Genomic DNA, 26,081 nt, shown 5'->3' on the forward strand with positions numbered 1-26,081 from the left:
GAGGACCGCTACTCATAGTCGATGGAGCACGAGCCGAGCTCGTCCGGTCAGAGAGGACCGCTACTCATAGTCGATGGAGCACGAGCCGAGCTCGTCCGGTCAGAGAGGACCGCTACTCATAGTCGATGGAGCACGAGCCGAGCTCGTCCGGTCAGGGAGGACCGCTACTCATTGTCGATGGAGCACGAGCCGAGCTCGTCCGGTCAGAGAGGACCGCTACTCATAGTCGATGGAGCACGAGCCGAGCTCGTCCGGTCAGAGAGGACCGCTACTCATATCTCGACGTCTCGAGCTTCCCGGTAACCGGGGCATCCCGATAAACCGGGGCATCTCGACGTCTCGAGGCATCCCGGCCGAGGTCGGGGTATGTCGATGGAGCACGAGGGGAGCTCGTCCGGTCAGAGAGGACCGCTACTCATAGTCGATGGAGCACGAGCCGAGCTCGTCCGGTCAGAGAGGACCGCTACTCATAGTCGATGGAGCACGAGCCGGGCTCGTTGGTTGATGGAGAGCGCACCACGAACTCACGGACATCTTCAGGGAGTCCACGCAGGTACTCCATCATCCCGAGGCATCGGGGCATCCCAACCGTGGTCAGGGAAGAAGAATAAACCTGATGCCATGAGATAATCAGAAAAATTGGTGAGCTCGGAATAAGTTCGCAAACCATCAGTTTATTATGAAATGAAATTCATAGAATGAAATTCAATGGTTGAATAATGGGGAACCCCTTAGGGTTCTACTGGTGGTACATGCGGAGATTTTCAGAGCTCCAGCTCCGCGGAATGGGAGTCCCATCTAGAGACTCCAATTGATAAGTTCCGGGTCGGCGAATGCGCGTGACTCGGTATGGTCCTTCCTAACTCGGGGCCAGCTTCCCTTGCTCAGTTGGTCGGGAGGCTTCAGCTCTTCTGAGGACAAGGTCCCCTGGTCTGAAAGATTTGACTTTGACCCTGGCGTTGTAGTACTGAGCTGTCTTTTGCTGGTACCTCGCCATACGCACTCGGGCGACCTCCCTTATTTCCTCGATCAGGTCGAGGTTGCCTCTGAGCTGCGAAGAGTTGGAGCTGGCATCGTGGTGCTCGACTCTTGGAGAGGGGAGCCCAATCTCTAGTGGAATGACGGCCTCCGTTCCATATGTTAGGTTGAAGGGAGTCTCGCCGGTGGGGACGCGGAACGTAGTTCGGTAAGCCCACAGGACATTGTATAGGTCTTCGACCCATTGTCCTTTGGATTTGTCGAGTCTGGCTTTGAGACCCTGCAAAATAGTACGATTTGTTACCTCGATTTCTCCGTTCGTTTGAGGGTGCGCGACCGAGGTGAAGCGATGGTCAATGCCAAGCTCGGAGCAGAACTCTCTGAAATGGATGTTGTCGAACTGGCGACCGTTGTCAGAGATAAGGATGCGGGGAAGCCCGAATCTGTAAATGATGGACTTCCAGACGAAATCCCGCATCTTCTGCTCGGTGATCCGGGCGAGGGGCTCGGCTTCTACCCACTTCGTGAAGTAGTCGATGGAGACGACCAGGAACTTCCTTTGCCCGGTGGCCAGTGGAAATGGCCCAAGGATGTCAATTCCCCACTGGGCAAGGGGCCAAGAGGAGCTGATAGAAGTCAAAGGAGCCGAGGGCCGGCGCTGAACATTGGCGTTCCTTTGGCACCGGTCGCATCTTTGGACGAAATCCATAGCATCCTTCTGGAGTGTCGACCAATAATATCCTTGGCGCAGAATTTTATGGGCCAATGCTCGCCCTCCCAGATGGTTTCCACAAATCCCTTCGTGGACTTCGCGCGGGGCATAATTAGCTTCCGTTGGGCGAAGACATCTGAGGAGGGGAGAGGTGAAGGATCTCCGATAGAGCTTTCCCTCGTATAGTATGTACCGGGTGGCGAGGCGCTTGATTCGGCGAGCCTCTCGTTCATCAGCGGGGAGGGTTTCGTCTTGCAGATAGCTGATGAGTTCATCCATCCAGCTTGGCTCGAGCTCGGTGCAGAGGGTCTGCTCGGGCTCATTTGTGCTGGGCTTTTGGAGATATTCCAGTACTGCCTCTTTGGGAAGCTTGCTCATGCGAGAGGACGCCAGCTTTGATAGCTGGTCGGCCCTGAGATTCTCCGATCTGGCAATATGTTGAATGTGGAAAGAGTCTAAGGTCGAGGCGAGATCCCGTACCTTCTGGAGATACTTCTGCATGGTCGGGTCTCTGGCTTCAAAGTCGCCCACAATTTGGTTGACGACGAGCTGAGAATCACTGAAGGCCTTCAAGTCCTTCACTCCTAGCTCTTTGGCTAGCTTAAGCCCGGCGACGAGCACTTCATACTCCGCCATGTTATTGGAAGCAGGAAACTCGAGGCGCAGGGCCTGCTCGGCGACCACCCCCTCCGGGCTGGTGAGAATAAATCCTGCTCCGCTACCCCCCGAGTTTGAAGAGCCATCGATATGTAGAGTCCATGTCAAACTCGGGGTCTGCTCCAGCGGTGGCTCAGGTTCAGGCTCGACCTCATCCGGTATGGTGCACTCGACTATAAAGTCTGCGAGTGCTTGTGCTTTGATCGCCGGTCTGGGCCAGTACTCGATGTCGAATTCTCCGAGCTCAATGGCCCATTTAGTGATCCGACCCGCACGATCTGATCTCTACAGGATCTGCTTGACCGGCTGGTCAGTCAGCACAGCCAATGTATGAGCTTGGAAGTAGGGTCGGAGCCTCCGAGCCGAGATGACCAAAGCATAGGCGGTCTTCTCAAGCTTGGAGTATCGGGTCTCAGCGTCCCTTAAGACCCGGCTGGTGTAATACACTGGTTTCTGGAGTTTCCCCTCCTCTCGGACCAGGACCGAGCTTACTGTTACAGGAGAGACAGCTAGATACAAGTAGAGGAGCTCATCCTGTTGAGGCTTCGTGAGCAGGGGAGGGAAAGCCAGCAGGTGCTTAAGCTCTTCGAAAGATTGCTGGCACTCATCCGACCACAAAAAGTTCTTCGGCTTCTTGAGGGCTGCAAAGAATGGAAGGCAGCGCTCGGCCGAGCGGGAGATAAATCTCCCGAGGGCTGCCACTCGGCCCATGAGCCGCTGTACCTCCTTGACCGTCCTGGGAGGCGTCATCCCTTGGAGGGCTCGGATCTTCTCTGGATTGGCCTCAATTCCTCGTTGTGTAATGATGAAGCCGAGGAATTTGCCGGAGGTGACCCCGAATGCACATTTAGCTGGGTTAAGCTTCATCTGGTACTTTCGGAGTGTGGAGAATACTTCATTGAGGTCGGCTATGTGGTCTTGCGCCGCCTTGCTTTTCACCAGCATGTCATCCACGTAGACCTCCATGTTTCGGCTTATTTGGTCTTTGAAGATCCGGCTGACCAGCCTTTGATAAGTTGCCCCGGCATTTTTTAGACCGAACGGCATCACTTTGTAGCAGTAGGTTCCTCCGTCGGTGATGAAGGCTGTCTTTTCCTCATCTTCTGGCGCCATGCGGATCTGGTTGTATCCGGAAAAGGCGTCCATGAATGCCAGCAGCTCGTGACCCGAGGTGGAGTCCACGAGTTGGTCGATGCTGGGAAGCGGAAAGCTGTCCTTCGGGCAGGCTTTATTCAGGTCGGTGTAGTCCACGCACATACGCCACTTCCCGCTAGCTTTCTTGACGAGGACCACATTGGCGAGCCATTCCGGGTAGGATATCTCCCGGATGAGGCCGGCTTCAAGGAGCTTGCCGACCTCCTCGGCTGCTGCTCGTTGTCGTTCAGGGGCGGCGCCTCGTTTCTTTTGTCGCACGGGCTTGCAGGTCGGCTTCACTTGAAGCCGGTGGACCATGACCTCTGGATCTATCCCCGGCATGTCTGCAGGCGACCATGCGAAGACATCCATATTGTCCCGTAGGAAGTTGACGAGGCGACTCCTCTCGTGTTCGCCAAGGCCAGAGCCGACCTGCACGGTTAGCTCGGGAAAGTTCTCTCGTAAGGGAACTTGAATTAACAACTCACCAGGCTCTACCCGCTCTTTCTGGGGATTGACCCGTGCCTCCATAACTTCAGTTGAGGGCTGGTCAGTCGTTGGGGCAGGCACCTCGGCTTGTTGTCTTGCTTCGTAGGTCGCTAGGTAGCATCATCTTGCCACCATTTAGTCCCCTCGGACTTCACCGACTCCCTGGCTGGTAGGGAATCGCATCAGCAGGTGGTGGGTTGAGACCACTGCTCGGAGGGCGTTGAGTCCTGGTCTTCCGAGGATGGCATTGTAAACCGAGGGCAGGCGTATTACAAGGAAGCTCATATCCACGATACTTTCACGAGGGGCGAGCCCGACTGTGACCAGAAGGTCGATCTCGCCCTCTACTGGAACTGAATCCCCAGTAAATTCAATTAACGGAGCATTCATCCTCCGCAGCTGTTCTTTTGTCATCCCCATTTTACAATAAGCACCAAAATACAAAACATTCGCCGAGCTTCCATTATCAACCAGGATGCGTTTTACATCAAATTTATTTATGATCATGGAGATGACCACGGCATCATCATGGGGAGTTTCGACTCCCTCTAGATCATCATCTGAGAAGGAGATGGCTTCAGAGGTGCGCGGGCGCTTTGAGGAGGCTTCTTCCCCTGAGGCTTCCCCAGCCGAGGTCCCGCCTCGGATAGTGTTGATGACGCCGGTGATGGGCCTGTTGGCATTTGAACCTTCAGGCTGTGCTGCTCCTTCGGCTGGCTTCTTCCCTTCACGCCGGCCTTGCACAAACCGATCGAGCGCCCCTCGGCGAATGAGTGCTTCGATCTCATTTCGGAGCTGATAACAATCCTCGGTATCATGGTCGTGATCCCGGTGGTAACGGCAATACTTCCGGATATCACGCCGGATTCTGGTGTCTGGCTTCGGAGGTGGGAGCCGGATGCAATCCCGACTCTCAATCTCCATGAGGATTTCAGCCCGAGGAGCATTGAGGGGAGTATACTTTTCATACCTCCCTTCAGGTGCACGGACCTGCAGTGGGAACCTCGGGCGGAGTGGTGACCTCTGCTGCGGCGGTCCTCTCAACCGGGGTGGACTCTTCGGGCGGGGCGGATTCTTAGCTCGTCATGGAGACGGGCTTCTGAGCCGGCCGCGCTCCTCGCGACGTCTTTTCTTGGGGTTCTGCTCGGTCCCACCCTGCCTAACTGCCACGGCCTCTTCTGCCTTGGCATACTTCCGCGCCTGAGCGAACATTTCGGTGAGGTCCGTGGGAAAATTCTTCTCGATCGAGAAGAGGAATCTGTAGGACCGGGCTCCAGTCTTCAATGCCGACATGGCGATTGACTGGTCAAGCTCCCGGACCTCCCATGTTGCGGCGGTGAACCGGTCCAAGTAGTCCTTGAAGGATTCTCCCTTCGTTTGTTTGATATCAAGGAGGGAGTCGGATGTCCGCCGCTGGGGCTGGCTGGCGGCAAAGTTGCCAGCAAATTGTCTGCCGAGCTGCTCAAAGGAAGAGACAGTACTCGGCTTCAGCCCGGTGAACCAAAGCCGGGCTGGTCCTCGGAGTGTCGCCGGGAAAGCTTTGCACATCATGGCCTCCGAGGCTCCTTGTAGGGCCATTAAGACCCGGTAACTCTCCAGGTGGTCAAGGGGATCGGCCTTGCCGTTGTAGGGCTCCACCTGGGGCATCTTGAACCGTAACGGAACCGGTTCATCTTCAATCTCCGGGGAGAAGGGCGACTTCGTAGTAAACTCAAAGTCGCCATCGCGCCCCGATTTCCTGCCATGGAGTGCCTGGATTTGGCGCTCCAGCTTCTCGACCTTCCTGTCGAGTTCATCGTTCTGGAGGATTGCTGCAGCGGTTCGCTCGGGTGCGGGTTGCCCTGGAACCGACTCAGCTTCTGAAGGTTGTGGCCAGCCTCCATGGCCTCTGACGGGGTGCTCTCTCCAGAGGGAGGCCTGGACTTGAGAGTCCTGACCTCGAAGGGGAAGTCCGCTTGCAGGAGGCTCCGGATGGACTGGAGCCGGAGGAGGCGGTGCCGTTGGGATGCCCCTGGGTTGCAAGCTTTGGACAGCGGTAGCCAAGGCTTGCACTTGTTGCACTAGGGCATCAAACTGCTCCGGCCGAACTTGAGGGGTTGACTCGGCCGGAGGTGGTGAGTTTCGGACGGAATGCCCAGGATTGGGTGGAGGACGTCGAGAGGCGTTGGAAGCCCCTTTGCTTCTTAGCTTCATGGCAGCGAACTCGGTCCCTTCCTCTAGCGCCAACTATTGCTGGAAATTGGACCCGGGGGCTACCGCGAAGCCGGGGAAGGAGGAGCTCCGCTGCGGGGACGGTGGTCGGCGGCGCGCCGACTGGTGACGTCCTCCTGGAGGGGCGTAAGTCCTGCAAAAAGCCGGTGGCCGGGCTCCCCGGCGCCGGCCCTCCGATGCTTAAGTCAGAGGGGGCAGATATGTGGAGAGAGCAAGGAAGAGAGTATATGGAGAAGACAGCAGGAATATTTTTATAAGATGAAGAAGATGAAGAGGGTGATATCCTCTATTGTGTCTGTGCTGTTTGCTTCTTTTCACCCGGTCCAGGAGGATTCTGTCCGGGGGCCCCATCCTTTTTCTCCCAGGTTTCCTTTTATAGAAGGATTTTTGTTACCTGGGAGGTGACAGGAGGTTTGTCCTCTTTTGTAATAATTGGGCACGATTTGGCCCATTAATGGCGTAGTGGAGAACGGGACCGAATCGGACCGAAATCAGGGAGTTGTCACGGTCGATCGGACCTGTTGGAGTAGTTGAACCGCCGGCTGTGGTGGGCCTGGGGTCCGTGGATGGTAAGTGCATTTATTACCGAATGAACCGGCGGTCAGTGAGAGCCATACGCTCTGATGGTTTAGTGATCCGGAGATCGTCTTGGGCCGTGCTCATTAAATGACTGGGTGCATCGGAGACTTGAGGGAGTCTCATGCATTAATGGCAGGTCGTGCCAAATACATGCAGAGATCTTATGCCTTGATGGCTTGGAGATAGTGACAGGCTATAGTAGAGTCGCGTGTATAGCCGCCGGACCTTTCGAGAAAGCTTGGCGGGGAGGAGTATTAGTTAAGGCATCGGCTCGGCAAGGGTGTCGAGCCGAGCTGGTCGCCCAGAGGGGCGCCCTGTGGCGGGGTTGCTTCTAGTACCTCTGGTCGACGCCCTTTGGGCGAGCACCTTCTAGCCGAGCGCCTCTATTTGGCGCTGTCTCTGGTCGGCGCTTCCTAGTTCGAGCGCTTCTCTGGTCGGCGTTCTTCTGGTCGGCTCTTTCTAGCCGAGCATCTCTACTTGGGACGTGTTGGTTGGTCCGAGCACCTCTTGGCGCTCCGGTCGGCACTCTTGGGCCGAGCATCTTCTCGGATTGGCGCTCTCTAGCCGAGCACCCCTCTGGTTGGTGCTCTCTGGTCGGCACTCTTTGGCCGAGCACCTTTCCGGTCGGCGCTTTTCGGCCGAGCGCCTCCGTGGTGGTATGACTTGGGGTTTTTCCCCCAACAACTTGGATTGAGATTTCTACTTGCCCCATTACTATGTCATAGCTATGGTTTTTTCACATGGTGGTCCTTGCCTCCGTCAAGAGGGATGGCCGTCTCCTTTCTTATCATAAAATTAGGCTCGCTCTCTCGAGGTGCATCCAACAAAGAAGTTTATTTTTAATCAAAAAAAAAAAAAAAGTCTACGAACGATGCAGGGCTGCCTCCATGTCAATTGGAAAAGCGCAGATGAGATCAAGGCGCGATCCAACGGTTAAGGTGCGAAAGAAATCAATCTTCCTTTTGAAACGGTGATATACGGCTCTCAGTCTCTGATTAATACGGTTGAGTCGTTCACCGTGGTTTCCTATGTAATATAGAATGCTGTCTTATATTAGGATTCCTGTCATAGATACTGGTAACGAGCTATAGCCAGGTGTCGTGATATACGGATCCCGTTTCAGAAAGGAAACAGTGAAAACTACCGATTCACCGCATGTTTATTACCATAAGCAGATGGAAATCCAGATTCCAGAAACATCATCGCACCAACGGGGCCACGCACATGGTAACAGCACATGGCATCACCCCTCCCTGGACTTGTTACGTTCCTCGCGGCACAGCATCAGACCCTGGATGAGACAGCTCATGTCGTCGTACGACGAGCCACCCTCCGCCACCGCCTGCCGCCCCATCGCCGCCAGCTCTCGCACCCTCCGCCTCATCGCCGCCACCTCCTCCCCGCCGCCGACGAGCCGCTTCACCGCCTTCGCCAGCGCCTCCGCCGGCACCACCACCTTTTCCTCGTCCACCACGCTGCTGAACCCCTCCCACACGGGCGTCGCGATCTTGAGCACATCCACCAGTAACTTTTCCGTCTCGAACTGCTCGCAGCGGCGCGGCCATGTGGCCAGGGCCACCCCGGCGCACACCCCTTCCAACACCGAGTTCCATCCGCAGTGCATGACGAACCCTCCCACCGCCCGGTGGGCCAGGATCTCCGCCTGCGGGGCCCACCCCCGAACCACCAGCCCCCGCCCGGCGACCCTCTCCTCGTACCCCTCCGGCATCCACTTCTCTCCTTCAGCTCGCGGCACCCATACGAACGGGTGGCCGCTCGCCTCCAGCCCCAGCGCCAGCTCTCGGAGCTGCTCCTCGCTGAACTCGCACAGCGTCCCGAAGGAAACATACACCACCGAATCCTCCTCCCTGGCGTCCAGCCACCTCAGGGTGGCGTCGCGGCAGGCGGTGGCTTTCTCCTCTTTCTTCTCCGCCGCAGGCGGATGAGTTCCGGCGAGCCCGACCGGGCCGACGAGGAAGACCTTCCGGGGGGCCACCTTGTAATAGTGCTCGGCGTAATCGGGCTCGAGGGCGTAGAAGCTGTTGACGATGACGCCGTAGCTGTTGAGCTCGGACTCGCGGAGGAGGCCAAGCATGTAAAGGGAGTTGAAGGCCTCTGACATGGTGGCGCGGGTGAACTGGACGGGATGGGGCAAGCCTGGGATGGAGAATGGCTCGGAGCGGGAGGAGATGGACTCGTAGGGGCGGTGAAGGTAGGTTTCGTTCTCGACGCAGAGGGAGAAGAGGCCGTATACCTGGAAGATGAGGCGGGGGATGCCGTGCTCGGCTGCGAGGGCGGTGGTCCAGACGTGGATGGCGTCGGAGACGAGGGCGTCTACGGGGCGGAGGTCGCGGAGGAGGGTGTCGAGGGCCCCGCGGAGGGAGAAGAGGGCAGCGTAGAAGTTGGGGGCGAGGGCGGGGGCCGGAACTGCGGCGAGGTTCTCGCAGCCGTCGGGGAGGCCGAAGTCGACGGAGGGGTAAGGGATGAGGCGGAGGTCCATGTGGGGCTGGTGCGGGAAGGCGGGCCTCGAGTTGGCGCGGTCGATAGTGGGCTGGAGGAGGTGCGCGTTGGCCGGGGTGGTGACGAGGGTGACCTTGACGCCGCGCTCGGCCGCGATGCGGGCGGTCTCGAGCATGGGGATCATGTGGCTCCGTGTTAGAAATGGGAAGAAGACTATATGGAGGGGTTGTTGCTGCTGTTCCGGAGCTCGGGAGTCCATGGCTATTGCCTTCCCTCTACTATTGTTTTATTCTCTTCTTACCAAGCAAGCATTCCAGGGTAGACGGGGGGTCTATTTATCGAGCACGGATGCAGTACCATGGAATGCCGTCCAATCATGGATGGCCGAGATGAACGGCCATTAAATAAACAAGGTAGACGAGGGAAGCATAAATATGTATATATACGATGACTGGTTAGCGCCTATCCAGGGATGGGTCTACCGCAGAAGATTTTGATTGTTATTTATAAGTGTTGGGGGAAAAACTCCAAGTCATATCGCCACGGAGGCGCTCGGCTAGAGAGCGCCGACCGGAAAGGCGCTCGGCCAAAGAGCGCCGACCAGGAGGATGCTCGGCCACAGAATGCCGACCAGGAGAACGCTCGACTAAAGGGCGCCGACCAGAGAGAGAGCGCCAAGAGGCGCCCAATCAAAATAACCAAGTAGAGATGCTCGGATAGGAAGAGCCGACCAGCGGACGCCGACCAGAGAAGCGCTCAACTAGAAAGCGCTGACTAGAGACAGCGCCAAATAGAGGCGCTCGGCTAGAAGGTGTTCGCCCAAAGGGCGCCGACCAGGAGTACTCGAAGCAACCCCGCCACAGGGCGCCCCTCTGGGCGACCAGCTCGGCTCGACACCCTTGCCGAGCCGATGCCTTAACTAATACTCCTCCCCGCCAAGCTTTCTCGAAAGGTCCGGCGGCTATACACGCGACTCTACTATAGCCTGCCACTATCTCCAAGCCATCAAGGCATAAGATCTCTGCAGGTATTCGGCACGACCTGCCATTAATGCATGAGACTCCCTCAAGTCTCCGATGCACCCAGTCATTTAATGAGCATGGCCCAAGACGATCTCCGGATCACTGAACCATCAGAGCGTATGGCTCTCCCTGACCGCCGGTTCATTCGGTAATAAATGCACTTACCATCCACAGACCCCAGGCCCACCACAGCCGGCGGTTCAACCACTCCAACAGGTCCGATCGACCGTGACAACTCCCTGATTCCGGTCCGATTCGGTCCCGTTCTCCACTACGCCATTAATGGGCCAAATCGTGCCCAATTATTACAAAAGAGGACAAACCTCCTGTCACCTCCCAGGTAACAAAAATCCTTCTATAAAAGGAAACCTGGGGGGAAAAGGATGGGGGCCGCCCGGACAGAACCCTCCTGGACCGGGTGAAAAGAAGCAAACAGCACAGACACAATGGAGGATATCACCCTCTTCATCTTCTTCATCTTATCCAAATATTCCTGCTGTCTTCTCCATATACTCTCTTCCTTGCTCTCTCCACATATCTGCCCCCTCTGACTTAAGCATCGGAGGGCCGGCGCCGGGGAGCCCGGCCACCGGCTTTTTGCAGGACTTACACCCCTCTAGGAGGACGTCACCAGTCGGCGCGCCGCCGACCACCGTCCCTGCAGCGAAGCTCCTCCTTCCCCGGCTTCGCGGTAGCCCCCGGGTCCAATTTCCAGCAACAATAAGGATCCGATTTTCTGTCGTGTGGGTTTTACACTGGAAAGGACTATGTAATGGTAGCCTAGCTAGTATCATGTGGATTTTTTTTTTTTTTTTGATCCAACAGTTCTGATAATAAAAACCAATCCGAATGCGACGGTGTGATCTCATGCTTCTCTCTCTTTCTCTAGCCTCCAAAAATACAACCGTACTCTTATGATCTTTCCTCTCTTTACCAAATAGGCCAAGGCCGAACCAATGACTCTAATTACAGAGACCAAAACTCGAGACTTTATCTGGCAGGCCATAATTTGAAGGTTCGAACTCTTCTAAATAATCATCACAGATAATGGGCTTTATTTATTATTATTATTATTATTATTATTATTATTATTTGAAGGTTCGAACTCTTCTAAATAATCATCACAGATAACGGGTATTTCATACATCATGAGTATGAAAACACTCAATGAAATCAAAAAATAAAAAGTATCGAAGTGCTCTGGGCATCGCACCCTCCCCGGTCTATAGGGTATCTTCTGAGTGGCTCGGTACATATGCGGCCACCTAGTCGGCTGGCCCATTAGCTTGACGATATACATGCATAGCCTAAAATGTAACACTCTCTCACCATTGTCTAAATATCGCAGAGCAGGGGATGAACTCCTCCGTCACTGCTCGAGCCCTGTCGGATCCAGCTGATCACCGTAGCCGGGTCACATTCCAGCAGCACTGAAGTCGCCTGAAGCACCCGTCGTACGTAACACATACCCATCCAGGCTGCCCGCAGCTCTACGCTAGGAACCGAGGTATCGAAAATCTGACAGCCCTTTCCAGCAACCACTCTAGAGCTCGGGCCCCTAATGACGAAGCCAGCCCCTCCTCTCCACCTCCATCCGATACTGAGCCGTCAAAATTGATCTTGAGGAAACTCGGGGGTGGGGGCTCCCAAGTAAAGAATGCCCAATTAGGAACTGCCGAAGCAATGTGGGGGCTCTAAATGTCCCGAGCTGTCAACGGTCTATGGTCTAGATCAGCATGGATAATTTCTGCTGTCTGTGCACGAGCTCACTCCATGACGAACCGCGGGGATGGACTAGACTCACCAAATATCCGGGTGTTCCTGGCCAGCCATACCTGATAAGCTGTACAAGTCGCCCTAATAGCCATGGGACACATCTGGGGGATACCAGACCATCGCCGAACCTCTTTGAGACAACAATCCCTCTGACTCCAAGTGTCCTTGGGATCCCTGATAGGCACCAAGCACCCCTCGCCCACACACATTGGAATAACACATGATTCACCGACTCGTCCACCCCACAATCCAAACATTGGGGAGAGATGCTCATTCCTCATTTGCTTAACTCTGAGCAAGTCGGCAGGCGCTCCCATGCCACCTTCCAGAGAAAAATAGCAATCCTCTGATGTAGCCCAAACCCCCACACCCAGTGACAGTCTAAGCCCGACTCTGACTCCTGCTGAAAAACCCGAAAAATATCGTCGATCCCGACTCTGGCTCTACAAGCAGTGCTTCAAACCCTAAGATCACAGATAATGGGCTTTAGTTCGACAATGCCTGATTCAAAAAGTTCTGCATCGAGCTCGGAATCAACTATTGATTCACTTCGGCGATGCACCCCAGTCCAACTAAGAGGCCGAAGTGACCAACCAAAAAACCCTGCAAGAACTGAATGCGAGATTGGATCGGGCAAAAGGGTTGTGGGCCAAAGAGCTCTACAGTATCTTGTGGGTATACCGGAAAACGTCTCGGGCCCCTACTAAGGAGACACCCTTTAACCTTGTCTTTGAAACAGAGATAGTAATCCCACTGGAGATCGGATTTCTGTCTCTTCAGATGGAGAGCTTCGATGACCAGACAAATTCAGATCAGCTCCGAGCTAACTTCGACCTGCTAGAAGAAATTAGAGAACGAGTTCAAATATGTGCGGTGGCGTACCAGCAGAAAGTAGCTCGGTACTACAACTCAATGGTTAAAGATAAGCTCTTCCGACCTGGCAACCTCGGTGCCTAGAAAAGTGAATCTTTCTTGCTTGCGAAAGATACAACTACGTCCCATATAGAATTTGCCGGTGCCTTGTTATCTTGCAATACTTAGCTTGTATGCGTGCGTGATGCCGCTGCAGCTCGTCCCAAGTCCGCAGCCGCACGAATGGATAGTTTGCAGGTCTTGATAGTATATTGTAGCCTAAGGATGCATTTAAATTAACTTGAAACTTAAGAGTAAATTTTGGTGCTATTGTAATATTTCCTTCCCAAAGAAAGGGTTAACTGAATAACCGCGGTGCTCTCCCTTCTCTCTCTCTCTCTCTCTTTCTTTTTGTAATATTTTTCTCAATTTCCCATGCTAATCCTCAATCTTCAACCAAATAAGAAATTTCAGAGTAAACTAGAGTTAAAGATGACTATCCCTCGATTAGCTTATGCATCCAATTGCAACCTTAAACGGGTAAACTCCGCTATATGATTTGTCTATCCATCTTCACCGCACGGTGAACTCTAGTGCTAGTTGCAAAAAATCTGGTTGTGTGTGGTCCCACTGCATCAGTGCTAGTGGGGATTTGGAGGGCCATGACCCTCCATAAACTCCGAAATCTTATATGAGAATAGGATTTTCTTCCTATTACCTATGCGCTATGGTCTTTACAACTTACATGGCCCTTTTCCCCAAATTTTTCTTTTTTAACCAGTTTCTTCTACTTATTCTATGAAATCTTCAATCTCTTAGTCCTCCTCCATTTACACCTTAAAAGAGTATTTACTCCTTTTGACTCTAAAATCAATAATTGGATATCAAAATTGAAGGTCAATATTATTAATTAAGATTTATACCACTAAAAATATCTAGATATAAAAATTGTATATTTTTTCAGCCTCTAATTTAATCAGGTGTATACCAAAATGGATGATTATTATTGTATAAGTGTATTAAAATATATGATAAAATATTTAAATTAAGAATCCATGTTATTGATCATGATCTATATATGTTGAAAAATGTATCGATTGAAAATCACTAAACATTAATATTTAAATCATAGTGAAGTATAGTCTCGCATCATTTAAATACATGGTTGTTAGTCTCTCTCTCACTCCATATATAAAGATTTTGACAACAAAGTTTCTTTTATTGCCTTAAATGCCATTATTGTCCCTCAACAAAACTAGCCCCTATAAAATATGTATAGATGGAAAATAGACCCCAATGCCTAAGTAAACACATAGAGATTCATTGCCAAGTCACACTATTATTAGGAATTTCTTTAGTATTATATTATAGTAAATTTTAGTTTTAGTACTAGTCCACTTTAGTTAGGATGAGCGTTACGCATAATATATTTGAGTTCGGCTTTTAGTTAAAGTGAGGCAGTGATATTTTTATTTTTTAATGAAAAATGGTGACGTTTTATTTTATAATAGGAGAGAAAGTGTGTGTTTTTATTAAGAGAGAGAGAGAGAGCTACAGAGGTAGAGGGAGATCTTTATGAGGCATCCTTGTGAGAGGGAGAGAGATATCCTGAAGAAGCTTGAGGTAGCCGAATTTATTATTTCAACTTTTATTTTTTTAAAATAAATTTATTTTTCTATCCTGATTTTTTTCTTTTATTATTATTGTTTAATTTAGTTGGTGTTTGTTCTAAACCCTAGACCAGCATATTTGATCTATACCAAGTCGTGTATCCTTCTATATGGCATCATGCCACAATTTTGATATTAGTGGTTAAGAGAGCGACGTCGCGATGGTGTGTCAAAGCTCAAGAGCACTTACCCGAAGGACCCTTCTTGGATTGGCATGTATAGGCAAGGGCTAGTACCCATTGGTGGAGAATTCGGTCTCGTAGGCCGGTCATCTTCGACAGGTTGCCGAATGTGCCGGAGATTACGTGCGGTTGTTTTGCACGTGCGATATGCACGATGCATATCGCATATGCAGTCAAGAAAACCTTCTACAATCATGGCCTAGATGTTGCTAGCTAGGAAAAGATTTTGAAATTCAAATGGCTCTTCACGTGCTACTAGACTTGCCACGTGGCGGGTCTTGGTTGGTGGATTGAAGGCTTCATAGATGGTTTGATTGGTCGGTCCTCTATATTAGTTTTGGTCGATTCTAAAGCATATCGGAAAAAAAAAAAAAGAAAGGAAAGGAGAAAAAAAAGAGCCAGAAGAATCCAAATAATCGAATATAAGTCCAGACAATATCAGCAATTCCAGCCCCTGGAGAAAGTAGCTGCAATTCAAAGATGGAGCCCAACCCAGCAGCATGTCGAGCATTCAAAATAAAAAGGATGAAGGACCGCCGGATATCAAAATTAATGAAAGTAGATTGTTGGCGATGCCATACAAGGAACAAGGACAATATGCTCGGAGTAGTTTTGTAACTTTTATACCTAACACTTGGAATCAACTACTACTTCCTGTTACGCCTCCAAGTTATTGAGGTCGTGTTTGGAACTTTGGATGCTGGTTAAATGGTAGATAACATTAGAATATCTAGTTAACCCGCCAAATGTCATACAGAAAGGCTTGAGTAAACTTATCTAATCAATCTAATAAATGGGCCAAAAAGGTAGATCATCAGATTATATTCATTTCATGAGAAATAACTTCCTCTCCCATTCTCATTTTCTCTAATGCTTTACCCAGCTAGATGTTATTTTTAACCATCTCCTTATTGCCATCCTTTCACGTTTTGTAACATTTTATACATTAACGGTGACCAGTGAGTACTAACCAAACGGTGAACGATTTTATTCCCTGATTAATTGGTTAAGGGGCGAATACTAGGGATTAAAGTTATTCAGGAACGGAAGCCAATGTTTAACACGTTTCAATCCAAATAAGGTTGGGACGTTCAGAGTAGGCCTTTAGCTTTAATCTAATATTTTATAATCAACACTTCATATTACACAGAAGAAAGAAAACAGTTGAATAATCTTTAACATGTTTGAATCCAAAAACTTCTGCTATTAGAATAAAAATGTTTTTTTATGGCTGAAAATTTCTTTTATTGCTGGATTTCTTCGGATTGGAAGTACCTGGCGATTCTTTTATTAAAATCAAGAGAGAAACATGGAGAAAAGGTCCCCCACAATTCAGTGCACCAATATGACGGAGGAGGGGGCATTGATGCAGTGTTCGGTCGCTTCCGACCAACTTGGACCGGACGGGACGCAGTGGCTTTTCCAAGTTTTTGCTGTCCGATTGCTGCGAGTTGCAATTTGTTTTAGATGAGCCCCCTTGTCCAGTATCAATCATTAGAATAAGATTTAGAAATACAAGTGTGATCAAAACAGTAGATTGTTGTGGCAGTGATTTAGAACTTCAATTGGAGGAGCTCTCCATATAAATTTCGTTCCTTCTTCGTAGCCCTGATGCCCCTCTTAATCTATACTCGAGAAAAACAAATTCAATTCCTTGATATCCGATTCAGGTTTCAGATCTGACAAGAAGCAACTCACATGGCAATAGCAAATATCAATCCATGGAGGAGGACCAGGAGGTTGATAAATTCTCGAAAGCGGCGCCACCTGCGTCAATCAATATGAAATTATTAATGAATTTTCTGCACTCTTATCGATATCCGGCCAGCATCATTGTTAAAACGCTCGAATGGCATCGTCCCCTCTCGCAGTTGCAGCTATTCAAAACCTTTTTTTTTTTTTTCTTAAAACATGTGCTTCATACAGTACGTGTGTGAATATACCAAATAAGATCAAAATACAGTAACTCACGGAGTGCCAATGGCAACTCCCCCTTCTCTGACCAAAGAGCATCCCCGAATGGTGGGCTACGTAGGCAGCTACCCAATCGACTGCCCCGTTGGCCTTCCTGAATACATGCTTGGCCTGGATGGCCATCCCATCACTCATCATCACCACGATATCGCGGATCAAGGGGTGGTCTGTGCCCTCACCCCTCAACCCCCTCTGAATCCATCCGATGACAGCGGCCGAATCACCCTTCAACATAATCGAGCTGGCCCGCAACATAATCCGTGCATGACGAAGGCCTGCCCAGACTGCCCGCAGCTCTGCTCCGGAGACCGATGTATCAAATAACTGGCAGCCACCTGCTCAGGCTGCCCGCAGCTCTGCTCCGGGACCGTTGTATTCAAAACTCCTTCGGAACCTAACTTCTGTCGACGTAGATATATTTGATTTTTTTTTTTTTCAAGCAAAACTCTCGAACTAACGAGCCCTTGCGGAAACGAATCATGCATGCATTGGAAAGACAACCATCGCTAGAATTATCGTGCACAACGAAGAGCCTTAAAAGCTAGCCCCTAGGTATAATTGCAATTCATGATCCTACCTATTAATCCCATCCGGAGCATGCTTTAAGCAGTTCAGGACTTGACCTAAATAAATTTAGATCCTAATTCATTTAAATATATTTATTAAATAAGCCGAATTTAGACTTAGATCATTGACCTATTTTATCCATTTTGATCTATTAAATAATTGGATTGGATCACAATCCAATCTATTTAATCCCCATTTAATCCGTTTAATACACTAAAAAAAAACTATTTCAACTTGTATTGAAATAGAAAATAAAAGTAATCTTAATATAGGCAGGATTTCTAATGAAGGAGATCGAGCTGCATCACTTCTTATGCTTGAACTAAGGGATCGTTTGGTTCGCGGAAAAAGAAGGAGGAAAGTGTGGTCAAAAAAAAGTAATGAGATGCCTCTTGTTTGGTTAGAGTTTTCAAAGGAGAGAGATAGAAAAGTTGTATTTTCATGGAAATATGATTCCTATATTTCATGGAAAAGTCTTTCCCATGAGAAACATGGAAAAGTAATATGAAGCGGGAATCATTTCTTTTTTATTTTGTTTTCAAAAAAATCCTTCAGCATTAAAGAAGCATTAGAAGGCATTAAAGACCTAATTTTTATTAAGAACATAATAGAAATTATACATAACTTTTCCAGAAAAGTGGATGGTTAACCAAACATAAGCACTTTGCAAATTTATCATTTTTCCATGTTTAACCAAATATGCCAAAAGTACTTTCCTACATATTCTCTTCCTACAAATATGATTTCCAGGAATCATATTTCTAAAAGGAAAAATGCTTCCTGCGAACCAAACAAGCCCTAAAGGTATCTTTTCAAAAGGTTAAGCCTACTTTTGGAGACAATATATTTACGAATTTGGCTGGATCTTGATATAGTAAATTATCTTGATAAGATAATGGATTTGTAGTTTTGTAGAACACTGTTACTCGCATGGACTCCACCAAAATTGTCCTCATGAGGCACTGCCACCCTGGTCGGCCAGGCACCAAGCCGCCTGCAATTATTAAGTGAATCAGATCCACGGTGAATTCAAGATGGAATGAATATTTTTTAATGTGGTGACAGAAATTAGCACGGTTTCATTTGGACCCACGTTGGACTTGATTGATCTAATAATTTCAGCCCTATTTGGGGAGCTGTTGGAAGTAGAGCTGTTGGAAGTAGAGCTGTCTGAAGAAGAGCTGTTATAAAAAGCTGTTTGTTGTTTGGTACACTACAAAAGAAAGAATATCTCCCGGCGCTTTTTTTGGTCTCTCCCGACGCTTTTAAGCGTCGGCAAATTTCCAGCCCACGCATCGCAAAGCGTGGGTCAGACGTCGGGCAGGTGGGCGTGGGTCCGGTTTTTGCCGACGCTAAGAAAAAGCGTCGGCAAAAACAGGAATTTGCCGACGCTAATGAAAGCGTCGGCAAAAACGGCTTAACCGACGCTTTAAAGCGTCGATAAAGCCCAATCCAGTTTTGCGTTGCTTGGACTATGCCGACGCTTTTAAGCGTCGTTCATTTTTTACAAACCCGACGCTTAAAAGCGTCGGCGTACTTCAACCCACGCTTCCCAGTTTTGGACTATGCCGACGCTTAAAAGCGTCGTTCATTTTATACAAACCCGACGCTTAAAAGCGTCGGCGTACTTCAACCCACGCTTCCCACCGTATTTTGTATTGGACTATGCCGACGCTTAAAAGCGTCGGTGTATGCAACTTGAGCGACGCAATAAAGAGTGCTGTATGAAGATTGGCCAAGCAACTTGCAGTAACTTTTGGGGGTGGTCTCCCTTAGAATCCAAATGGTGGCTACAAATTCAAGAAGCCAAACATGATACAGTGGGCTATAAACAACTTTATGTTGCAGTTTTAAGGCATAGCTTTAGCTAGGAGATGGTTGCTTCCCTGCTTGCATCAGATTTAGCCTAGTTCGATCAACCAAACAACCAACCAATACCATTGAAGGACCTTTCATAACTTGAAGAAGATTCAAGCTTCATAGCTAAGAATGTCTATTTTAAAAGTCTAAGAAGAAAGGGGGTTGTCATGAACAAAAGAGCTGCGTGCTTTAGACAATCATCTTAGCACCTAAACAGGAAAAGGCTAATAATAAAAACAGGCGTTGGCTTCTCACTAAATGGATTTACATGTGACCTGCTATCCCATTGCCGCTAATATGTATTCCCTCTCCTCTTTCCTTCAACACTCTGTTGCATTTCTTTTCCTGCAGACTGCTCCCAGCTGAAAAACAGTGAAGATATGAAACAAAATCAGTCATAAAAGTAATCAAAAATAAATAACATGCGCACAATTCTGACCAAGTATGTACACTAATGAATTATCTCTATCAGCCAAGGTAATGATCACAATTTATGAAAGATAACAAAACAGCGAGCTTACAGATAGCACAGAAAGATCGGAGCTCTTCAGCACCCTCAGCCTCTTGACAGAAGAGACAAACATGCTGCAAGTGTCACCAGAAAGTATTTTAAGCTATATAAGATTATGATAAGCAAATCATCTGGCATTCTGCTGTGATTAAAATAGAACAAGATACATGCAGCATTCCTTTTTTCAGAAAAGATATACGCATAACCATGTCAAAGTTGATCCTTGATGAGAGATTGCTAGTGGCTTCCCTATCCACGCTTTGATTGTCTTACAATTCAATGGAGATATAAATCTCTTAATGCTGATATACTTGGAGAGGGTAAATGTGTTTGCCTTTTGTGTCAGACTTGAGTATTTCAATTTGAACAGGGTGTCCTATAATTGCTTTGCCATTCAATCTGCTCATCAGAGAAACCAGAGGAACATGCTCACCTTGATAACTTGCTTGAACCTTCAAATCCACATCAAACAGCATATGCCTCGTCCTGTCACTGAGACGAGCAGCATAAACTGTCTCATAACACTCGTCAGAATCTTCCTGGTATGCCCTACGAGCCACATGATATGGGCCTCCAGATTTCCAGACTGATGGGGAAATCATATGAGAATCATTGTCAGAATCTTTGAAGCTAATGTGACTTCTCCCCCGATCTCTAGCTAGCTGCTTTCAGAACAGAGGAATATCTTCGATTACCATACCCAGTCAATTCTGCACCACCCACATCCTTATAAAAGCATATAACAGCAAGAAAGGATTGAAGCAACAAGAAAGAATTGGTGAAGCTCATGGAGAGCAGCTGAACATAACATTGGCAATAGCATGAGGTAGGCCGCGATAACGAATCTCCAAAGCATTTTTATTGGCATATTATGAGAAATGACTAATAAAAGGAAGAGAATACAGTAGATGTGCCTGGGAGGGGAGAGAATATACTGGATGTCGATTCAAGGGGCATCCATGTTTCACAGTTCACAACAAAACTATTTGAATCAATTATTCTCCGTACTATTTTTTAACAAAAAAAAAATGCATCGTCTTGTTCTTATTTTTCCCTAAAATTCAAGACAATAATACCACAGCACAAAAAGGAATTACAAAATTCTCAAGACAGAATGGATGTAGGCATTCACCATAAACCATGGATCCCTCTACAACTTTGAGAAGGAACATATCAACCCCCAAAAAACAATCTTTGCATACATAAATTACAGAAGCCTCTGCAGTACATTCAGAACCATGAAAGCATACTAGCATCATATTCAAAAATCAGGAAGGCACAATAATCATTATATATAAATATAACAATTAATAGTTCATCCGGGTATACGCTAGAAAGGCAGTACAAAAATCTTCCCCGACCAAAAAGGCATACAAATAATCTAACAACCGTCTCCCGCAAGGCGAGTAAAAGAATAAACTAAAGGTAGTATAAAAATGTCGAAGACACCAAAACTTCCTCTTCCTCATATTTTCCACATAAAACAACAGCATGGAATGAGAACGCATCACTTCACTTAGCCAACACCTGAAAACAGATACTTCAACCTACACTCTAGAAAGCCCGAAAAATACTTCATTCCAGAAAAGCCTTACTGCTGCTTGCACTCCGCGGGCCGATCCCCTTGTTGACCATCCCCTCCACTCTTCTGCAGTAAGATAACCATCATTTAGAATATAGATTAAGAACTATGCAGATTAAGATCAAGTGGGTGAGTAGATATCTCACCTTCTTTGTTGTAGCTGTCTGCTTGGGACAATAAAGCAGATCAAAAGTAAGCACACCATTCTCAAATATTTCAGACCTAAAAAGAGTAAAATTTAGAAATCTCAGACACATACCTTCTTCCTGGTCTTTCCTTCCTCTTCCTCTTCTTCTTCATCATCATCTTCATCCTCCTCATCCTCTTCCTCGTCCTCCTCCCCATCTTCATCTTCATCATCCTCTTCTAAGTCCTCAAAATCATCCTCCTGAACAGCCTCCCCCGTGAACCACGAAACAGCATGAGGAATAATCTTGTCTCTGATAGTGGACCTGCAGGACAATGACACCACCCACTCAGCATCATCTAGGAGCATGCATGAGCTTACACAGTAATCAGAAGGCTTATCTCAATCCTGATCTTATAGGCAAATCATTATAAGAACTAGCAACCAAAATGCCAGAGATGAGATAATCAAAAACTGCCTCTGCAAATGTTAACTTGATTTTGTTTTTTTTCCATAATCAACACCTCCCTCTAACCTTTAGACACTTGAGAGCTCCCTCATCACGCTCTTGAATCTGGAATCATCATAATCCAACTTTCATAAGTCATATATCCAATTTACAAGGAATAGAAGGAACAAAAGAAATGCATCATACTCTCATGAGGAATAGAAGGAACAAAAGAACAGAGGAATATCTTCAGAGGACTACAACCAAAGGTGAACATATAAAAGCATAATCATGAAAACTCTCTTCAGGGGAATATCCGGTATACTATATAAAGAATTGAACATGTGATAGATTTAGGCAATTGTTATTGTAATCAATATAGAAGTCATATAGGAAATCTACCGAACAGAAAATAACAACAACTATTTTTTCTTACCAAGTCTTGCCTATAATGATATATTCCATTGATATTTCGCTTCTTCCATTCCTTCAAGTCAAAGATGTTCATCCCAAATGCCCATCGACAAGCTTGTGGATCAAAATTTTCAGAGATTTTTGGGTTTGAGAAATTGAGGTAAGTATCAAACCTATGAAAGCTCTCTTTGCACGTCTCAACTGCTCCATTCACCATCCCCTTCAAATCTAAAGACCATAGTGGTGTCAAATCCTTTTGAACAACAACATCATCATCAAGAAAAAGTATCTTATCAAGCCATGGATAAATAGAAATGAACAGTTTTACTTGCATGAAGAAGATGTATTCCAGTTACCTCATCTAGTTCGTGGGAGTCAAGTTGTCCAGCCGGACTGCCTGTCCTGAAACCATGTTCCTGTCAAGTCAACATAGAGCCATTCCCCAAGTAAGATAAGGTGAAGTAGATAAAGTTGTGCATATTTGAAGAACATACTAATTTCACAAACAAGAACTTTTCATTCAAAATATTCATATTATCATATTTGATTACATTGTACTTCAAAAACATTCTTAAAGCATACAAGTCAAATTCCTAAGTCACAATCTACAATATGTATCAAGGGTCGGCATCATCATCTCTACGAGTAGATGAAGTATCATCAACCTACAAGAAAAAAAAATATTTTAGAAACTAAAAATACGAAAGTCATCACGCTCATACAAGAATACATTATAATTACATAAAATATTCAAATAGATTTAGTTATGTACCGGAGGAGCAAATCTCTGCAAAAAGGATGAAATATGGTCAAGCTGGTCCTGCAAAGATTGTATCTTCAACTCTTGGCTTTGCTTCAACTCCGCCATATCAGTCATATGACTCTGCCTCATCTCCTCTATCCTTGTCTCATATGACTGCTTTATCTGTGCCATCTCTGTCTTCAAACTACAAACCTCTGCAGTGCTAGTACCTTGTCTGGCATCTTGGGTATATCGGCTCACTGCAGACAGCTGAGTGGGGGTAACTCCGACACCGTAACCTCTCACGCGATCATAGCGTTCTGGGCCCATCAATTCAGCATAGACCTGAGCCTCGACGCGACTGGCCGTGTCGGATGATGATGACTCCCCGACGCGCTCTGAAATAAGAGTTGTAGCTCTTTCCTATATCTCTCTCAAGAAAAAAACAGTCACATTAATATTTTAAAAGAAGTAAAATTAATAAGAAAATTCTGAACAAATAAAAAATGAATACATACAACTATATCTCTCGACTCGTCCCGGACAAAGCTGCCATCTCGGTGAGTGTGGGTCATCTTATAAAACTCTACCTCACCAGGCTCCCTTCCATGCTCTACCATCTACACATACGGAAAGTATATTGGCAAACTATATATCATGATACGTGCTATATGTTAGTAAAATATCAAATAGTTTCAAAAGAACTTACGAATTCATTTCTACGTCTTGCATAACTCTTCGAGCCTGAAGTATGAGGAACTGCTTGAGATGCTCGTGCAGCTCTGCCAATATTAGAATATGTCTGCCAAAATAAAAGCACACAGTATAATATGATTCAATGTATATATTCGCAATCTATATTAATAATAAATATAATATAAAATATTGAAACAATATACGTGACCTGTCCTCTTTCAGAAAACCAGTAGTGAACAAGCTCCCTTCACTGCTGAGGGTATACATCAGGAGGAGTCACACGAGCAACCTCCTCCTCTGTCATACCCTCGCGCTTGAAGTCCGTCTTCAATTTTGCTTTATATTCTTTCCATTTGCGATTGAGGGACTTTAGCACCCAATCATGGCTCTCTGGAGGGAGTACAAACTTATCCTACAACAAGATTCAGAATGTTATAATAATATTAAACATCTAAAATAAAATTATGATACTAAGCAAATTAATATACAGGAGGTGTCGAATTAAAAAGAATAAATTCAATTCATTACCTGTATAAGTCTAAGAAGCTCAACCTTATACGAAGGAAGCATGTCATTCCACTTTGTATAGTTGAGCGGACACAGCTGACCCTTGCGTGCAACCGATCCTAAAAAGCTTGATAGAAGACTTCCAGCTCTATTGATGGGCTGCCCCAATTCGTTGCATCGGATGATGATCTTCTCACCCGGAGGAAGCTTCCACACATCCTTTGCTTGAGTGGGTCCCCGTCTCGTCCTCACCGTCCCTTGTCCATCTATTAAAATTAAAAAGTCTTAAAAAGTTGAAGACAAATATGAACATAAAATATGAACTTTAAATCGAATTACTCTGGATCCGGAGCTCATCCTCCGGGCAATCAGCAGGAGGCTCGCGCTGAGATCCTGACTCGTGCTGCTGGTGCTCACATGGCTGCTGGGACTGCAGGGACTGATCAGAAGTAGATCCCACCTGAGAATGCTGGAACTCCACATCTCTAAATCGTCTCCCTCGGGGCATATTGTTACCTGGTATGCACAAAAAAGAATCAATATTTGGTTAAATGATAAATTTATACTAAATTTCATATTGCTACCCGGTCCTCCCATCTTTAGCTGCGGATCTCTTGATGTTAAACTGCTAACAAACAAAAATAGGATCATCAACACCATCAATCAAACACATTTATAATCTAACACTTACTATCAAACTATCAACCTGAACTATCAAACTAGTTGCTCAACATCTCCTGGTTTATAATCTAACACTTACTAACTGCTGCCGTACCTGGATGAAGATCCATAAAGAATTGAAACAACGAAGTCTTGTTGTACGCGAGATGAAAGTGAGCAGCCTATTTATTTCCATAGAGTTCTCAAGACATGAGATTCAAAAGATTCTCTTGGGTTCCCATTCCACTAGTCCAAAAGATTTCAAATGTTTTTCCAAGTTATACACTTTGATGATAATATTATGAATGAAAGTAGTACTACATTTAGATGACCACATGCAATTGAACATAAAAAGAAACAAACTACATTCCATAAATTATAAGTCAACTGTAATGGTCTCTACATTGCCATGGACCTCTATTTAAGTACTGGTTCTTCACAACAACATGTTCTACATTCTCTACTACATTCTCGACTTCCACCCATTGTCTCAAAAAGTGGTCGCTGCACCTACTATAGCAGCTGTCATGGTGATTTTGACCCAAAATTGCTACACTAAGCTTCATTGGGACTCTGTGGCACTTGGGTAAAAGTTGCCGAATATATCAAGAAAAAACATGCTGTAGCAGCTGCTACACTACATGCTCAAGGCAAGCACTTTATTCCATAAGGGTAGCACCAGTTCCCTAATGGACTGGTCCAGCAATTATATATCAAATCAGCTGAACTAAGAGTTTGTTTGGAACAAGGGTTGGTTTAATGCTTTGTGCCCTTACCAAACGAATGTTGGTACTGGGTGCATGATGTTTATAACTTTGCCTTTAATATTTAATTATTTTTGCACAAAATATTTAGTGAAAAATATTGACATGTTTAAGTAGCCTGTCATAATTACTATATTATGAAGGTTACCTTTACATGAGATTATAAACTATATTTATATCATAATTACTAGAACTTATGTGATCTGAATCACTCCGATTAGCAAAAGTGATTATGCGTTTGGAATCTGGTTTAGGTACTAGAAAGAGATCTTTTAGAACGTTTGCTGTCTTTTGACCAAGCTGCAATAAGTCACCAAATCAAGCACACTCAGATGAATTTAGCAAGAAAGGGAAGAAGATAATGTCTTGGTGAAATGATAATATCCACTATCAATGTCAAGGAAAAGAGCATGTGTCACAAATCAATATTAAAAAGGTAAAGAATCTTATTACTGTGATTTGAAAGAAACCCAATATCATGTGATCTGAATGTTTACTAAGGAACAT

General features: G+C 46.8%; 2 protein-coding genes and 1 long non-coding RNA gene across 4 annotated transcripts; all 3 read right to left on the bottom strand.

Moving 5' to 3' along the window:
- Nucleotides 1-7,876: 7,876 nt before the first annotated feature.
- On the bottom strand, nucleotides 7,877-9,574 carry LOC120113255 (scopoletin glucosyltransferase-like). The gene has a single exon (XM_039134135.1). It carries the CDS (start codon nucleotides 9,477-9,479, stop codon nucleotides 8,004-8,006), a length of 1,476 nt encoding a protein of 491 aa, XP_038990063.1. The 5' UTR covers nucleotides 9,480-9,574; the 3' UTR covers nucleotides 7,877-8,003.
- A 9,644-nt stretch (nucleotides 9,575-19,218) lies between these two features.
- On the bottom strand, nucleotides 19,219-20,379 carry LOC120113257. The gene is made up of 2 exons (XR_005515059.1): nucleotides 19,645-20,379; nucleotides 19,219-19,485 (listed from the first exon to the last, which is right to left on the bottom strand). It is a non-coding gene; the product is annotated as an uncharacterized LOC120113257 (long non-coding RNA).
- A 515-nt stretch (nucleotides 20,380-20,894) lies between these two features.
- LOC120113256 (nucleosome assembly protein 1;2-like) lies at nucleotides 20,895-21,871 on the bottom strand. Of its 2 annotated transcripts, XM_039134136.1 has the most exons (3): nucleotides 21,476-21,865; nucleotides 21,363-21,380; nucleotides 20,895-21,282 (listed from the first exon to the last, which is right to left on the bottom strand). In XM_039134136.1, exons 1-3 carry the CDS (start codon nucleotides 21,710-21,712, stop codon nucleotides 21,226-21,228), a joined length of 312 nt encoding a protein of 103 aa, XP_038990064.1. In that variant the 5' UTR covers nucleotides 21,713-21,865; the 3' UTR covers nucleotides 20,895-21,225. The 2 variants fall into 2 exon arrangements, with proteins under 2 accessions (XP_038990064.1, XP_038990065.1); XM_039134137.1 differs by lacking the exon at nucleotides 21,363-21,380 and having other exon boundaries at nucleotides 21,476-21,871.
- Nucleotides 21,872-26,081: the final 4,210 nt, after the last annotated feature.

This window comes from Phoenix dactylifera, chromosome 15, assembly GCF_009389715.1.
Source record: "Phoenix dactylifera cultivar Barhee BC4 chromosome 15, palm_55x_up_171113_PBpolish2nd_filt_p, whole genome shotgun sequence".
In the NCBI taxonomy this organism is placed as follows: Eukaryota; Viridiplantae; Streptophyta; class Magnoliopsida; order Arecales; family Arecaceae; genus Phoenix; species Phoenix dactylifera.

Coding starts and splice junctions, on each gene's coding strand:
- LOC120113256 (XM_039134136.1), bottom strand. CDS start 21,712: ATGCTCCTAGATGATGCTGAGTGGGTGGTGTCATTGTCCTGCAGGTCC.
- LOC120113255 (XM_039134135.1), bottom strand. CDS start 9,479: ATGGACTCCCGAGCTCCGGAACAGCAGCAACAACCCCTCCATATAGTC.